This window comes from Arvicanthis niloticus, chromosome 6, assembly GCF_011762505.2.
Source record: "Arvicanthis niloticus isolate mArvNil1 chromosome 6, mArvNil1.pat.X, whole genome shotgun sequence".
NCBI lineage: Eukaryota > Metazoa > Chordata > Mammalia > Rodentia > Muridae > Arvicanthis > Arvicanthis niloticus.
In genome coordinates this window covers 51,369,333-51,386,432 of record NC_047663.1, presented here as the reverse complement: position 1 = coordinate 51,386,432, position 17,100 = coordinate 51,369,333, and the positions used below count along the sequence as shown (strand labels likewise).

Genomic DNA, 17,100 nt, shown 5'->3' with positions numbered 1-17,100 from the left:
TTCCTATCCTATGGAGCGAGTGACCCAACTCCCTCCTCACCCCCACGCTGGCCAAGCGCTTTTAGGCTTTTAGTTGCTTGATGTTCTGAGTCATACCTCTATTATAGCATTCCTGGGAGCTTAATACCTGTTTTATATGTCTCAAGGATCCCGGGAAAGTTAGGCCATGATAATTCATTTGTTGTCCCGATGGTTTGGCACACCTAACACAAAATAGAGAGGGAGGGGAGGATGAAGAAAGGGAAAGATGGATGGAGTGGGTGAATGATTGCTAGGATAGGTGGTAGAGGAGATGACAAACTCTGAAAAATGTTTTACAGTGACCCTGCAAAAAAAAAAAATCAAAGACAATACACCAGGGGGAGCTGAAGACCACAAGAACGCGGGAAAGGCAAGCCAAACAAGGCTGCAAGTTCAGGGATAAGCAGCGCGTACCGAAGCAAGCATCATCACGCAATTGATACGGTTTACCCACGTGGGCAGCCCTTGGCCTTCAGACCCAGTGTTTGAGCTCATTCCTACCGCCCCCTCGATCCCGTCCCTCCTCCGCTACCAGTGAAAGCAAACAAAGGGGAGGGATCCCTGCAGGGTTATGGATACCAACGGCCAATCAGCTGCTTTTAATCTCCTCGAAGGCGGCCGCCTTCATTTAAAGGGGTCCAATCTAGTTCCAAAGGCTTGAGGAAGGGCGGGGAGATCAGGAGTAAGCACCGCGCGGGGAGGCTTCCCCGAGGGAGGCGGAGGGCGGAGGCGTGGGGCGGAGCCAGTTCGAGGAGGGCGGGCTGCGCCGCGGCGCGCGGGATCCGGCTGACGCAGCTGGCCTCGGCTCCCCGAGACCGAGACCGCGAGGGGAGGGGAAGGAGGAGAACGAGTGAGGACGCGCGTGCGCAGTGGCGCGGGGAGGAGCGGGGACCTGGCAGCGGGCGAGAAGGCAGCGAGCGAGCCGCGAACCCGGCGGGCGGAGGGCGGCGAGCGCGCGCGCACCATGGGAGAAAAACCCGGGACCAGGTAAGGGAGGTGGGGCCTTGCCGCCGGCCAAGTGCGGCTGCTCGCGGGGTGTGCCAGGTTGATCCACAGACAAGGACACCAGGGAAGAAACCCGGGGGCCGGACGCTTGGGTCCTTAGAGGGTAGCGGTCCGGAGCCGCAAGCCTAGGTCCTTGAGGCTATTGGAGTGGGGGTGCGTGCTGGGGCTCCTGCAAAAAGCAAGACCTGATAGGGATCGTGAAACCCACGCCTGGGTTCTCGCAGAGATGTAGGAGTCGGACTACTGGGTTCTCTGTGCAGGCTGTGATGCAGGGGCGGAGGAAGGAGGAGCAGGTGGCCGGCCCCGAGGGGTTGTGTGCTGGGAGACTGGATGCTGGGAAGGGATTCCCCTAGACTCGTGGCCAACCAATGGAAAGCCTCCTGCCCAATACCCCACAGTCAGATTGCTCCCACCTGTCCCAAGGGCCGGATAGCTCTGCTACCAAACTTCTGCCTTCTAGGTTGCTAGGAGCAACAGCTTCTTGAGAGAGTAGAGTATGTAGGGACCCTCGCTGAAGTTGGGCTGTATTTCTGTCCTGGGGGAGAGAGAGAGGTAGTATCTGCCCTGGACACACATCCTCTCCCCGGATGTTTTCTGTGCAATCGAGGCTCCTTCCTTCCACTGATACCAGAGTTCTCTTTTTTTGGTCTATAGCAAAATCCACTTCCTGTTGTGACCCAACACCCTCAAGAGGACATGGGGTGAATGCTTGAGTTCCAAAGGAGCAAGGGCTAAAGCCTAGATTGGGGCTATGTGCCCCAAGACAGACAGGACCAAGAATAAGGGCCTGCTTATGAACAGTGACTTCTGCAAAACATGGGATCAACCCCACCACTCCCACTGCCCTTAGAGTATGAGAATGTGGGTATCTCTGCACTAAGAACACCAATATCTGAGAGAGATGCCTATGGGGAAGATTGACCTCCTGGATTTGAGGTTAAACACCCCAGAGAAAGGGGAAGTCACTTACGTGGGGGGAGGCCCCCAAATTTCCGTTGTGTACTTCAGGGAGGGAATAGATGGACCAAAGAAAGACTGCTGACTTGGCATAATTCCCTACCATCTCATCAAATTCTGGGCCACAGGAAAGGGAGAGAATGGCAGGAAGTACGAAGAGGCATCTGCTTTATCTGCCCCCCTCCAAGCTGGGTACCTCCCTGGTAATTCCCTTACTCTGCCTCCTTGGCCAGCCTGAGAATGTGCACACTGCCCGCTCCCTAGCCAGGCAAGAGGTGGCTGGGTAAGATGTAGAGGGCAGATACTATGTAGTTACCCCAGGGCAACTGCCCGAAATACACTGATTATGGTTGTCACAGGCTCTGCCAGGGCTCCCAGTGGGAGAAAATACAGGACAGAAGGAAACCAGAAGTAGAAGAAAGAGCCAGCCTAGGTGATGTCCGAGCTGTCAGCCCTAATTGGGACAGATATTAGAATGATTGTTCTAACTGCCACCATGTCTGAATGTACCTTTATTACTTGGGGATACTTGGGGGGACCCTATGTATATGCCATGTGACCTTAAGTGTGACCCTGTGATGTATGGACAGCTTGGCTTTGGGGAGGAAGAGACAAGTGGTTTTCCTAGCAGAAACTTACATAGCACATGGAAAGGAGGATGCAACAGTGGGCAGTATTTCAGTCTGTTGTCTGAAGACCCTTTCCAGGAACTGCTCCTGAGACAACATGCCTCACTAGGGGCAGAATGATGCTTGGAAGAACAAGCCACAGAATGGCCAGAGCCCTGGGGTCACTAGACAGTTTTCTATCCTCACAGCAATGGGTGGAGTCTAGGCTTACATTGTTGCAGTGCCTGTGTAGAAAAGTCCCCTTTGACTTGACAAACTGTGACAGGCGAGCTTCACGATTTAGTGGTTGAGAACAGGGTCTTGAAACCAGGATGCCTTCCTTAAGTTTATATCCAAGTCCCACCCTGTACATTCTCTGTGACCTTTGACAAAATTCTTGTTTGTTGTAAAACAGGGCTTTCAGCCTCAGTCGTTGGGCAATAAACAGTAAATGCAGTTGGAACAGTGTTAGGAACAGAGAAGGCCCCCTGTGAGTGTTAGCCAGCAGTACCAGCCTTGTCACAGGATGCTACTGTGTCGGGACCACAGTGGCTTCTTTTTTTAAGCTGCTGACGCTGTTGGAGGTTCATAAAATACTGACTTGGGCAAAAAACATCTCAGGGACAAAAATAAGGCTCTGCTCTAGGAGTCAATGTATGGGTCCTTGAAGCTAGGGGTCGGTTGAAAAGTTCATCTGAGTGTGGTGGGTTGTGCCTCTTATCCTAGCACCAAGAAAGCAGAGGCAAATGGATCTCAGAGTTGGGTTTAGCCTGGTCTATATGTCAAGTTCCAGGCTAGCCAGAGTTATATACTAAGGCCAAGGTCAAAAAGTGGGGAGGAGTGTTAAGTGTGACCCAGACATTGTGTAGCCATCTAATTCACTCTCAGTTTTGGAGAGGGTCCCCTGAGGAGGAGAGCTTGGGTAGTCCTGGGGCAACCAGTGGTCATCACTGTAAGAGGAGGAGTGAGTTAGGTAACTTCAAACAGCAAAAGACCAAAGGCTTGCCCTGACAGTTGCCTTCAAGGGGCTGCCATGTGGAAAATACTGGAACTTGGTTAAAAAAAAAAAAAAAAAAAAAAGCAGTGGCAAGGGTAGTAGAGCAGGGATCCAGGGTGAATTCCACTTCTCAGCGTGGGGAGGGATACATCCTGGCGTGGTGGTCCCTGCCCAGCCTAAGGGAGGCAGTGGGGTCTTCCTTTCTGTTTTGTTAGGGTCTTCAAGAAGTCAAGCCCTAACTGCAAGGTGAGTCCCCCTTGATGCTCACCCTTTGATCCTCCCTGGGCCCTGTCAAAGCCTAGCTTAGCCCCAGATGATCCCCAACCCTTAGCTCCCCACTTCCTGTGACAGCTAAAAGCAGACTTCCTTCCCTCCTTAAGCCCCTTGCCACAGTCTGAAGAAGCCACAGGGCTGGGTGGGGACTGGGCTTGGTTCCTAAGCAAGCTCATAATTCTCTTAGGAACCAACCCAGGTGCCTGGGCTAGGAAAAGTTAATAGTTTCCCAGGCTATGGCCTGTTTATCTCGAAGCCCTTTGTGGGGACAGCTGCTACATACCTGGTCTAGCTGAGTATTCCCTGAAGACAGGGAATGCACGCACACACATGCACGTGCGTGTCTTCGTGCATGTACACCTACCCTTGGTTGGTGGGAGAGGTATGGAAAGTGACCAGAGGGACAGATAAAAGCTTAAACGAAAGTTTTACTGAGTAGTCTGGAAAACCCTACCAATCTCACTTTCCAATCATACTGGGAGAAACTCCTTCCTGATAACCCAGCCAAGGGGAGCCCATGGCAGGGTTTCCGTCTTTGAGAACTCTGGTGGCTTGCCACCATCCTCCCCAATTTTCCCTGTGACCCTTGACATCCTCAGCTCACCGTGTACTTGGGCAAGCGAGACTTTGTAGATCACCTGGACAGAGTGGACCCTGTGGGTAAGTTTGGCTAGAAGGGGCCAGCACATTCCCCTAGAGGGGAGGTGGTTTCTGGGTCTGGGAATGACCCCCTTCCAAAAATGAGTCCGTCTCCTTTTCCTAGATGGTGTGGTGCTTGTGGATCCTGACTACTTGAAGGACCGAAAAGGTACTATACCCATGCTGGAGGGGAGAAGACATTAGATGGGCTGGCATTGATAACAGAGAAAAAGAAGGCCAAATCAGAAGCAGGGAGTAGGATTCCCGGAAGTCTGTTATATTGAGGAAGGATGTGGGCCTTGAAGGTTACTCCTAATCACCCACACTTACCCTTACTTTTCAGTGTTTGTGACCCTCACCTGTGCCTTCCGATATGGCCGAGAAGACCTGGATGTACTGGGCCTGTCTTTCCGAAAAGATCTGTTCATCGCCACCTACCAGGCCTTCCCCCCCATCCCCAACCCACCTCGGCCCCCCACCCGCCTACAGGACCGACTGTTGAAGAAGTTAGGCCAACATGCCCACCCCTTTTTTTTCACAGTGAGGATGCTCTCTGTTTCCTGCAGGGCATGGGGTCTGGGGCTGTTTGGGATTGACATGGTATAAGGCACCTGTTACCTGTTGAAATCCCTCCTTTTCCTCTGCCACAGATACCCCAGAATTTACCTTGCTCCGTCACACTGCAGCCAGGACCAGAGGACACAGGGAAGGTAAGAGAGGGATAACGCTCATAGTATGTGAGCAGAACCAGGCTCAGCAGATGACAAAACACAGCTGAGCTAGAGGGTGAGGTGTAGAGGGTTCCTGAGGACAGAGAGGTATCCCCGTGGATGTATGTGCATCACTGAATCTGTTCTCTGACTTGTGTGTACCTGGCTGGGTATGGGGGCTCCTCCGTGCGCTGCCATGAGCTAGCCTCTGCCAGGTGCCAGGCTAGAGAGATAGATAGTGGGGCAAGAGAGTCCTTCTGTTTCCGTGATGAGGCAAAAATCCACACCAAGAGGAATGAAGCAAGGAGGAAGGAGGGGGTGTGTTGGATGTGGTACAGGAGCCTTGGGTAAGAGGTGGCCTTTCCTCCTCTTCCCAAGGCCTGTGGAGTAGACTTTGAGATTAGAGCCTTCTGTGCCAAATCAATAGAAGAAAAAAGCCACAAAAGGTAAGAAGAACAGATTTCTCTCTGGTTTAACCGTTCCCACCCAGCCTCTCAGAGCCCCAGGCCCTGGTGGGAGGTAGGAATATGAATTGGCTTATGGTGTCTTGAAACTAAGTCTCTCCCCTCCTCCAACCCCTGACTCAGGAACTCTGTGCGGCTTATCATCAGAAAGGTACAGTTTGCTCCTGAGACACCCGGCCCCCAGCCCTCAGCTGAAACCACACGCCACTTCCTCATGTCTGACCGGCGATCCCTTCACTTAGAGGCTTCCCTGGACAAAGAGGTGAGGTGTGAGAGGGTGACAAAGATGCCACAAAGTAGGCCAGACTCTTGGGGGGAGGGGTGAAGCCACGGGCAAGATGGTGGTTTGGGAGAGTTTGTTTGTCATTTTGTTTTTGTTTGTTTGGTTGGGTTTTTTATTTTCTTTTAAGGCTATTGCCTTACTTGGGTAGAGGTACTATGGGCTGGAGTTGGGGCTGGAGCAGGCCAGTGGAGTCAGTGAACAGATACAAACTATGCAATCTTCTCCCTTCAAAAGCTGTACTACCACGGGGAGCCCCTCAATGTCAACGTCCATGTCACCAACAATTCTGCTAAGACCGTCAAGAAGATTAGAGTGTCTGGTAGGAGGGGGTGGGGTGGGCATGGGGATGGGAAAGGAAGTCCCTACTTATAAGGGCTTCTGCTGCCATGTCAGCCAAGGCATAGGTTTGATATGGGAGGTCTTTTGGCCAGGGGTGGAAGGGAGGGTGCCCCCAGTGGGGCTTCCACCATGTGGTCGGGAATTGTGGTGCAGTAGTTGTCTATCCTTCACCCAAAGCCACTTGGTCCCCTGCCCCACAGTGAGACAGTATGCTGACATCTGCCTCTTCAGCACGGCGCAGTACAAGTGTCCTGTGGCTCAGCTTGAACAAGAGTGAGTAAGGGTCAGGGGTGGGACCCAAGCTCCCGGGAGAACGTGAGAAGGCAGAATTCTTCAGAACCCATCTCACTTCTAAGGGTGTCTCTATAGCCAGGGGGCTCCAAGCTGTTAACTGTCTCAAACAGGTTGAACCAGAACCTACCCCCTCATAATCTGTGCCCAAAGGACAGTGAGGGAGGAGAGACTGCCTGAGGGTGGTAAGATGAGCCTCCCCTAGCCCAGTCTCTCCAACAATCTTGTTCCCAACCCCCCAGTGACCAGGTGTCTCCCAGTTCCACATTCTGCAAGGTGTACACCATAACCCCACTGCTCAGTGACAACCGAGAAAAGCGTGGCCTTGCCCTGGATGGGCAACTCAAGCATGAAGACACCAACCTGGCTTCCAGCACCATGTGAGGGAGGGGATAGGGGTTGGGGCGGGGGGTGGGGGGGAAGACAGGGGACAGGGCACAGGCTTCCGTTCCGTTGAAAGCAGGCCGCATGCCAGGCTCTGTCCTGGATGCCAGGAAGGTATCAGTGAACAGAAATGACAAAAACTTCTCACGTTCTAAGGGAGGGAAGACAGACAATCAGATAAGTGGTAAACTAGATAGCATGTTAGGAACAAGTGTTAAGCAGAGCAGTATAGAAAAAGATAGAATATAACAGATAGGGTATAGAAAGAGGTGGGGTGTGTTGATTTTTAAATAGACTGACCCAGAGGAAGGAAGCAAGCGTTGTGGATGGCTCCAGGCAGAGAGACCTGCATTGCTGAAGGACAGTTGGGATGGTCCCCAGCATGCATGAGGAATTGTGATGTGTCACTATGGCCTTGGGCACACGTAGCCCTAGAAAGGCCAGAGCTTCACCCAGTGTTGCCTCTGCACACAACACCACCACACAGGCCCACGTGGTGAGAAGAGACACAAAGAAATAGGTAAAGGGACCTGCACGTGCAGTGCCGCCGCAGATTGAAGCACCCCTGAGTGGCAGAGATGAGACCCCACGGGGTTCAGCATCAAGGAATGCCATGAGCCTGTATTGCCATGGCTTCAGAGCTGGTGCTTCAGGAGCCCTGGATCCCTGACCTCAGCTTCCCTCCTCCCAAATGCAGTGTGAAGGAGGGAGCCAACAAAGAGGTGCTGGGAATCCTGGTATCCTACAGGGTCAAGGTGAAGCTGGTGGTGTCTCGAGGCGGGTGAGTACAGTAGGGGGGCTGGGCAGGGTCACCAGGTTCTGGATCCATGGGTTGTGGTAGTTGCCCTCTTCATGCAGCTCCTCTCCCTCCCCAGGGATGTCTCCGTGGAGCTACCTTTCGTCCTAATGCACCCCAAGCCTCATGACCACATCACCCTTCCCAGACCCCAGTCAGGTGAGTACCGCCCACACCCTGAGCCCTACAGAGAGGAGCTGAAGCGGGTCAGCTGAAGTTACGGTCCTTCTAGCACCCATCCACCCACCCCCTCTCTGCCCTTCAGCCCCCCGGGAAACAGATGTCCCTGTGGATACCAACCTCATCGAATTCGATACCAAGTAAGAAACACCCCTTGCCTTCTTAGTTGACCCTCTAGGATAGAGATTCCCATGCCATTCAGGGCCACCCTCCTACTTTGTGGGTTGTTTCCTTCTGGTGCGGGGGAATGGTGGAACTATCCAGTCGGATGACCTAGCTTGTAGAGGTTGCAGCTACTGCCCCGGGGTCTCCTGTGAACCCCTCTATTATCACTCCAGTGCTTGACTCTAGGATGGGGTGGGAGGGAAACAGAGTGGGAGGCTCAAGGACTGGTCAGAAGCTTGTACCTCATCTCCTTCTCACTGTCACCAAGCTATGCCACAGACGACGACATTGTGTTTGAGGACTTTGCCCGGCTCCGGCTGAAGGGGATGAAGGATGATGACTGTGATGATCAATTCTGCTAGGAAGAGGGGCTGGGAGAGGTAGGGGCGGGCAGGACTGAGGACCCACAGCCCTTGTGAGTGGGAGGGTCTCAGCCGCTCCTCCTTCCCCATCCGTTCACCCGAGATACACACTGGACCCATCACTTGTTGAAAGTGGGCATTAATCTTTTAACTTCAGCTCTGCCACCCCAGCCCTGCTCCCTAGGGTGGCAAGCTGTGTAGACACATACAATTTTGGGAAGGGAACAGTGAAAGCAAGCGATTGAATGTAGAGAAAAGGAGTAGAAAGAACTCCCACCTTTGGCCTCATACCAACACACCCCCAGTCACCACTTCTGCCTCCCAATCCTTGAAGATGAGACTTCAGGGAGGGGTTGGCAAAGCCATTTCTTTGTTTCTGAACATAGGAAAGAAATAAACGTTTTAATAGGCATGGGTGTGTGTGTGTGTTTTCTCAGCAGAGTTTAAAGGGTGTGCGGTGTACCCATCTATGATGCTTCTTTCTACATCTGCAGGGGACCTTAAACGGGTTATCAATAAATGTTTACTGGATGATTGTGCTATGCCTGTGCTCCAAGGTAAATATTGAAACTTGGTTTGGTTGGTGCACACTCGCGATCGAGCCTGGTAAAGCCACAGAGTAAACTTAGTCTTTTACAGGGAAAATAATAACTGACTGCCTTGAAGACTAGATGCTTCTGGGCTGGGCAGGGCTGGGCAGGGCAGGCTCCTCCACACAACTGTGGGCCAGAGCCAGGCTGGGAGGAAAGGAGTTAGCAGTACTCAACAGACATTTCCCATCATCCAGTGCAACTCATAGAGGTAACCCTTCTGTCTTAATTAGGGTAGCTATTGCTATGATAAGGCAACTTGGGGAGGACAGGGTTTATGTGGCTTACACTTCCACAGCATAGCTCATTGAAGGAGGTCAGGACAGGAACTCAGACAGCAGGAACCTGGAGGCAGGAGCTGATGGAGAGGCTATGGACAAGTGTTGGTACTATCTTGCTCCTCATGATCTGTTCAGCTTGCTTTCTTATAGAACCCAGGGCCACCTGCCCAGGAGTGACACCATCCACAATGGGCTGAGCCCTCTCACATCAGTCACTTAAGAGAAATCCCTGCAGGCCTGCCTATATCTGATCTTAAGGTGACATTTTCTCAGTTAAGTCTCCCTCCTCTAGCATGGGGCAGGTTGACATAGGACTAGCCAGCACACCTTTCAAAAGGCTCCATTCTGTGAACAGTCTTGACCTGCATCCCTGCCACATGCCAAGCATGGAATAGGGACATACAAGCATTACGTCGTTCCCTGGTTGCACTTCATGTCCCAGGGAGAGTGGGAACTGAAAAATGCATGATGTGGGGATCTAGGTTGGGGTTGGGGATGGTTTCTCTGGAGAAGTGACCTTTAAGCGGAGAACTGGAAACAAGGTAGGGGATGTACAAGGGTAAACCTTCTGGACCATGGCAAAGCTACAGTGTGAAGGCTGGAAGGTGTCCTGTATAGACTCAGACCTGGGACTGGAGTAGCCAACAGAAGTCAGGGAGGATTCTTTGGGGCACATGGAGCAGCTAGCATGGGCCTTGGTCTATGTTCAAGCTCATGAAATGGTAATTAAATCATTTATCCACAGGCTTTCAGTGTGACCCAAATGCCAGTGACCTTGCTCACCCTGTCACAGTCCATCTTCCCTACCCACGCTGGCTGTCACACAAAGGAACTAACTAACCCCCTTTAAGTCTTTACTTCCAGCCTCTCTGGCTCCTGTGACCTGCTCCATGACCTCTAAGGCTATGGATCTAACTTCACCAGAAGACTCAAAAAGATCCAGAGTTTGGCCCTTCAGTCTCAGATTCTGAGTCAGAAGAGCTAGAGGAAAACCCACGACTACGGGTTGAAGCATGCTTTTTAAAAAAAAAAAAAAAAGTTTTTTATGTTTTCAGTGCTGTTTAGGGAGTTAACCTAGGCATGTGGGTTGAAAAAAAACCTGAACAGTATAAAATACTAGTGAGAAGCCAGCTCCCTCCGCCCTCCTCCCCAGCTCAGTTTCTCTTTCCTGCTGGCACCACCATCACCAACCAGCGCCTTGTTTGTTCAAAGACTGTTCGCTGTATGGAGTCTCATGCACGAAGGCCTTGTGTTCTCACAGTCTCATCTGAGGTGCAGAGGGCAGCAAACCGTGAGCTCATCTCCGTCTTGCTGCTTTCACTTAGTGTTACCTGTGGGAGCCTTCCTGAAGCTCTGCTCCCATCCACCCTGGGCTTGTAAGGAAGAGCTATTAGTTAACCAGACACCATTCCTGCTCACTAGTTCCCTAATGGACATTCTGAATGTCTGCTCTTTTTTTTTTTTTTTTTTTTAATTCAGACAGTTTTATAATAGTTATCCTTAAAGATCCATCTTTTTGAATGCGTGGTGTTTACTACAGGACAGACCCCTCCAGCTTGCCAGCCTGGAGTTGAGAGCACAGACTGCTCTTGCAGAGGACCCAAGCTTGGTTCCCAGCACTCATGGCAGGCAGTCACAGTAGACTCCAACTCCCAGGATCTGATGCTCTCTTCTGGGCTCCAGAGCCCTTGCATTCATGTGCACATAACCCTCACATAGACACACACACACACACACTTGCACGCAGGCACGCACGCACATGCGCGCACAAAATTAAGCATGTTTTAAAGGGTTGCTAGGTCAGAGAGGTTAAACACTTTTTTTTTAAATTTATTTAATGTATATGGGTACACTGTCACTGTCTTCGTACACCAGAAGAGAGCATCGGATCTCATTACAGATGGTCGTGAGCCACCACGTGATTGCTGGGAATTGAACTCAGGACCTCTGGAAGAGCAGCCAGTATTTGAAGGTAGCCTTTTACAACCCTTTTCTAACTGGCGTCTCAGTTTGCTCTGTCACCAAGCCTCTCACCCTTCCGTATGCTCATGACTAGACACTTCATTTTCCTTCTACTACACACATCAAGAGCTTATCAGCCACTGTCTCATCCACACACCGTTTCTCCTCTTTGTACAACCTCACCCCTGTCCACCCACCCCCACCTCTGCTCTAACACCAGGCAGAGTGGCTGCTTGGGGTCCACTGCCAAAGAAGAAATCACATGACCGTGCTTATTTGCCCATTCAACAAATGTATTTGAACACACCCAAGGTTCTAACACTGCTGAGCCCTGAGTAGAGATTTGCGACCACTAAAAAAGTACTGGTCTCTAACAGAGGCTGGGCCTTAAATGCTTAATAGCTCTCTGTTACCCACCCCCCTTCTCCCAGATTACCATTTTTATGCCTGCCTCATAAAAGATGTGAATGACATCTTCCCCTTTCCCAAGATTAGGCAAAAAGGGATGAATGACTTCAGCATCCCACCTCCTGCTCCCACATGTTGATCTAGACATCAGTTTAACATAGGAAGGTTAAGGCCAGTCTCTCCATCTCTGCTCACAGCTCCTAGATCTTGACTCATCAAACCACCTCCTTTTCTTCAACCTCTTGTCTGTCTCTACCGGCTCTTCCTCCAAGGTAAATAAACACACGTACACACAAGTCCTGTCCACTGAAGGGAACAGGAAAAAAGAGGACCAATGGAAGAAAATAAAGGGGGGAAAACCCTCTTCTCCACTGTGAAGTCTCTTTCCGAAAAAAGCATATCTTGATTTCCTCTCTCACTTTTCTGTCTTTAGTTTGGTTTGATTCTTTGTTGTTAACCTTTATTTTTATTTTTTGTGTATGGGGTGGGTAGTTTGCTTGCACGTACATCTGTGTACCACATGCATTCATTGCTTGTGGAGGCCAGAAGAAGGTGCTGGATTCTCTAGGATAGGTGATACCATTGCTTGTGAGCTACTGTGTGGTTGCTGGGAATCAAACCTCGGTCCTCTGGAAGAGCAGCCAGTGTTCTTAACTGCCCCTTGGTTTGTTTTTTTCTGAGACAAGTAGATGAGGCTGGCCTCGAACTCCCCTTCTGCCTTCTAAATGCTTGGTTGTTTTTTAAATTTTGCTTTTAAAAAAGATTTATTTATTTATTTTACGTACATGAGTACACTGTTTCTGTCTTCAGACACACCAGAAGAGTACATCAGATCTCATTATAGATGGTTGTGAGCCACCATGTGGTTGCTGGGATTTGAACTCAGGACCTCTGGAAGAGCAGTCAGTGATTCACCTCTTAACCACTGAGCCATCTCTTTAGCCCCTACATTTTACTTTTTATTCTAAGTAATAAATACAGATCTTTTAAGGCGGTAGATAAGGGCTAGAGATCTAACTTAGAGATAACAGTGTTTGCTTAACACATACAAGACACTGAGTTTATCCAGACCCATATACATACAGAAGAGTCGTATGGTGCTGTAATACTCTTTTCTGTGTCTCACGCTGATGTAAGTTTGGGTTTAGTTTGGTTTTGTTGTTGGGTTCTTGTTTGCTTGTTTAGTTGGGTTTTGTTTGTTTGTTTGTTTGTTTTGCTTGATTTGTTTTTTTAAGATAGCATCTCATTACATAGCCCTGGCTGTCCTGGAACTCATTACATACTAGGCTAGCCTCAAACTCAACATAAATCTGCCTGCTTCTGCTTCCTCCTGAGTGCTGGGATTAAAGGCGTATGCCACCATGCCTGACAGCTGTAGTAAGAGTCTTCAACAACAACAACGTTTATAAGTAAAATAAGGCAGGCCCCTGATTTCTTTCTCCTAAGAGGGAAGTCTCTCCACCTCCTCCAGATGTTTCTGGAGGCGTTTGCTACCCTCCCGTCCCCATCCCTGTTGCTGTACACGCTGGTTTTGTTCCTTCTTGATTTCTGCCTTCAGCGTCACCTAGCAGATGCCCGGCTCTGACACCATGACACAGTGCTGTCATCTACAAAACTCATGCTCAGATTACACTAACTGCAAAATTGAGTTGCAAAATAAAAATTGCAAAAAAAAAAAAAAAAAAAAAAATGAGAGGAAGAGGAATGGGAGGGGCAAGAATTTTTTTTTTAATTTCATACTGGTTTAAGTAAGTTTATGGATTTGTAGGCCACATTTGAAGATAAATTTATAGATGCAGGCCACAGACTGGACAAACCTGCCAGAAGGTAAAGGCTGAGCCTGTCTTTGCTCTTCCTGGTCATCACACAATGTTGTTCACCCTGCCTCCAGCCCATTCCCCTGAGGAGTGTATCAGTTGGGGTCAGATCAATGTCGAGTATTGAATTATGCCTCTGCTAAGGTTTATAGTGGATCTGTGGTCCTTCATGATCACCTCTCTTTATATAGCTTTTGTTTTCCCTGCTTAATGGTCATTCGAAATATGCTTATTCTCCAATTTATCACAAATTCACCCTATACTCTTCCAAGAGTCTACATTTCAGTTCTTTCTAAACAAAAGGCATCCATCCCTAGAAACCCCCTAGGATCTATTCTGAGGTGACATGATAGCTGGCCACTTAGGAAAGGACTGCATTTTCCAGAGGTAGGGAAGAGCATATGGCTAAGTTTCCTTCGATGAAATATGAGTCACTTCCCAGCCAGACCCCTCACATAGTTCCTTGTCATCTACACTTCCTCTTCCTCTTTCCCTGCAGCCCTAGCCCAGAGCAGGGGAAACTCTCAGGGTGCGTGCACAGTGCCCCCAGCAGGGTTTCTCACACTTTATTGTGCATCCAAGTCACCTGGGGATCTTTAAACACAGCCTGTGATTCAGTTGGTCTGGGGTCAGTGCTAAGACTGTGTCTCCAATGAGCCTATGGAAGGCTGACATCAGGACTACAGGCTTCTCCAGGCAAGACCTTAAAGGGTAACCCCACCACAAGCCGTGGCTCTCGTGTGACCTGGTGGCCCTCGTGTGACCTGTGGAGTACACAGAACGAACTGCTGCAACTAGCTGTTCCACGAGAAAATAAATTTATTTTGTTTTTTTTTGTTTGTTTGTTTGTTTGTTTGTTTGTTTTTCGAGACAGGGTTTCTCTGTGTAGTCCTGGCTGTCCTGGAACTCACTCTGTAGACCAGGCTGGCCTCGAACTCAGAAATTCGCCTGCCTCTGCCTCCCAAGTGCTGGGATTAAAGGTGTGCGCCACCACCACCACCAACCCCCCCCCCCCCCCCCCCCCCCGGCGAGAAAATAAATTTAAACGTGCACTGAGAAAAACAAGAGTTCTTGCATTTTAGTCTTCACCCCAACACAGCTGGGGTGTGGAGTTCTGGATTTCCAACTAGTTCTCCCTCAAATGAGGAAGGCTTATTCTTTTTTTTTTTTTTTTTTTTTTTAATATTTATTTATTTTATGTGAGTACAGTTACTGTGTTTTTATGTGAGTACAGTTACTGTGTTTACACACACCAGAAGAGGGCGTCAGATCCCATTACAGATGGTTGTGAGCCACCATGTGGTTGCTAGGAATTGAACTCAGGACCTCTGGAAGAGCAGTCAGTGCTCTTAACCACTGAGCCATCTCTCCAGCCCCGAGGAAGGCTTATTCTTGCTGTAGGGAATGAAGTGGTGGTGGTGGTGGTGGTGGGTTGTTTTTCTGAAGTTTTTGTTGTGTTTATTTCTGCTTGTTTCTTTTCTCTTTCTTTCTTTTTTTAAGAGGCCCCCACAGCATTCTAATTGCCCAGCCTTTGCCTACAGTTTCCTTTTTCTGGAAGTTTCCCTGAGTGCCTTTTGGTTGAGCCTGGTGTGCTAATTCATGGGTCTGGTTTCCTCCTCAGCTACATGGGGCCTTTAATGGCCTCTTTCATCCCAGAGGTACAAGTTACTTCTCATTTCCTGTGATCTCATCTAGAATTTAAGCCTCCTGGGCTGCTTCTCAATGGCCTTTTCTTGGCTACATTTACTCTCTCTCTCTCTCTCTCTCTCTCTCTCTCTCTCTCTCTCTCTCTCTCTCTCTCTCTCTCTCGTGTGTGTGTGTGTGTGTGTGTGTGTGTGTGTGTGTGTGTATGTTGGGTTTTGTTTTTGTTTTTGTTTTTGTTTTTGAGACAGGGTCTCACTCTGTATCTCTGGCTGGCCTGCAACAGGCTAGTGCTCAAATTCCCAAGTGTTGGAATGAGCAGCATGGGCCAGCGTGGGCCAGCATGCCCATTGTTACACACCATCTCTTTTTACTTTACCTGCAGGAAGATTTCATTGTTTCTTTTTCATCTCATGATGAACTTTTCATATCTTCCCTCATGATTTGGTTTTCCAAAGGCATTTTTTTCTGGATTCAACCCTGTGTTTGTTTGTTTGTTTGTTTGTAAGAAGAGACAGGGAATATAGGCAACATACCAAGACCCTGTCTTGGAAAATAAATAAAAAAGAATAAACTAGGGCATTCTTGCTATGTTGTCCAGGCTGCTCACAAACTCCTGGACTGATCCTTCTACCCTAGTCTTTCAAGTTAGCTCTGACCACAGGAATATGCCACAGTCTCAATGAATCAAACACACACACACACACACACACACACACACCTCTGAGGCCTATGGGATTTGGTTTTCTCTGTGTTTGTTGCTTTTATGCTAGAAAGTTTTTCAAATATCTAGAAATCCTTTTCTGTCTGGTCATATTCAAAAGTGAAGTGGTAGCTGGGTGTGGTAGTGTAATCCCAGGACTGAGGCGGGAAGATGTCCAGTTCCAGGGAAGTGAAAAGAATTGACTGTTCCATGTACACAGCTGGAACTTGCCACCAATGAATTTCAACATGGTCTGGTTTGGCTAAGGACTTTGTTAGAACCATGATGTTAATTAAATGGTTTCTTTGGGTAATCAAATTCCCCCAAGGAATGTCCCGAAGTCTTGAACCTGGAGACTATGAACCTGGCTGTCAGTTGTAGACATTACAACCTAGTACAGAAACATTTACTTCATTTGTTTACAGTGTCATGTCATGCTCTTGCCCTCAGCTATATCCAGGTGCCCAAGCAAAAAACCCTACTTTCCATCTCCAAAAAGCACTATCTGAGGCAAGATGCCATGGCACACCCCATACTTCCAGTACTTGGGAAGCAGACGTGGGACAAAAGCAACCTTGAAGCCAGCCTGATCTGTATAGTGTTGTTCAGGCCAGCCAGGTACATAGCAAGATCCTAATCTCTCTAAAATTTCGTGTGTGTGTGTGTGTGCCTGAGTATATATGTATGCCCACAGAGGCCGTGTGTGTGTGTGTGTGTGTGTGTGTGTGTGCGCGCCTGAGTATATATGTATGTCCACAGAGGCCAGAAGAGGGTAAACTGGAACTACAGGTGGTTGTGAGTCACCACATAAGTGCTGGGAATTGAACCTGGGTTCTTTGGAAGAACAGCCAGTATTCTTAACTACAAAGCCATCTCTCCAGCCCCCAAAGGTGCTAATCTTAAAAAACAAAACAGAACAAACAAACAAAAACACTTCAGTGTTCTCCTGGGTTAGGAGGTATTCGCCAAGATATATGAAGTCAAGAGATCTGAAGATATATAAAGTCAAGATATATGAAGATATATGAAGTCAAGAGAATCTAATTCCTTCAAATAACCCTCTGAATTTTAGTACCAACTTTATTTAAAGTCATCTCACTACTACTAACTTTGGGGCACTCAGCTCCCTAATGCTTGCCATTGACTTTGTTACCACTCCATTGCTAAGGCAGTTACCACCCAGCCTCTGTTCTCCAGCCAGTATCTAACGTTTCCATGTTCATT

The 17,100-nt window shown here is 49.1% G+C and overlaps 1 protein-coding gene across 2 annotated transcripts; it reads left to right on the top strand.

Moving 5' to 3' along the window:
- The first annotated feature begins 772 nt into the window (after window positions 1-772).
- Arrb2 (arrestin beta 2) lies at window positions 773-8,886 on the top strand. Of its 2 annotated transcripts, none has more exons than XM_034506412.1 (15): window positions 773-1,008; window positions 3,804-3,834; window positions 4,461-4,521; window positions 4,625-4,669; window positions 4,844-5,040; window positions 5,151-5,210; window positions 5,589-5,656; window positions 5,798-5,936; window positions 6,192-6,276; window positions 6,497-6,569; window positions 6,830-6,967; window positions 7,669-7,752; window positions 7,847-7,926; window positions 8,033-8,087; window positions 8,381-8,886. In XM_034506412.1, exons 1-15 carry the CDS (start codon window positions 986-988, stop codon window positions 8,472-8,474), a joined length of 1,233 nt encoding a protein of 410 aa, XP_034362303.1. In that variant the 5' UTR covers window positions 773-985; the 3' UTR covers window positions 8,475-8,886. The 2 variants fall into 2 exon arrangements, with proteins under 2 accessions (XP_034362303.1, XP_076792562.1); XM_076936447.1 differs by having other exon boundaries at window positions 852-1,008; window positions 8,000-8,087; window positions 8,381-8,615.
- Window positions 8,887-17,100: the final 8,214 nt, after the last annotated feature.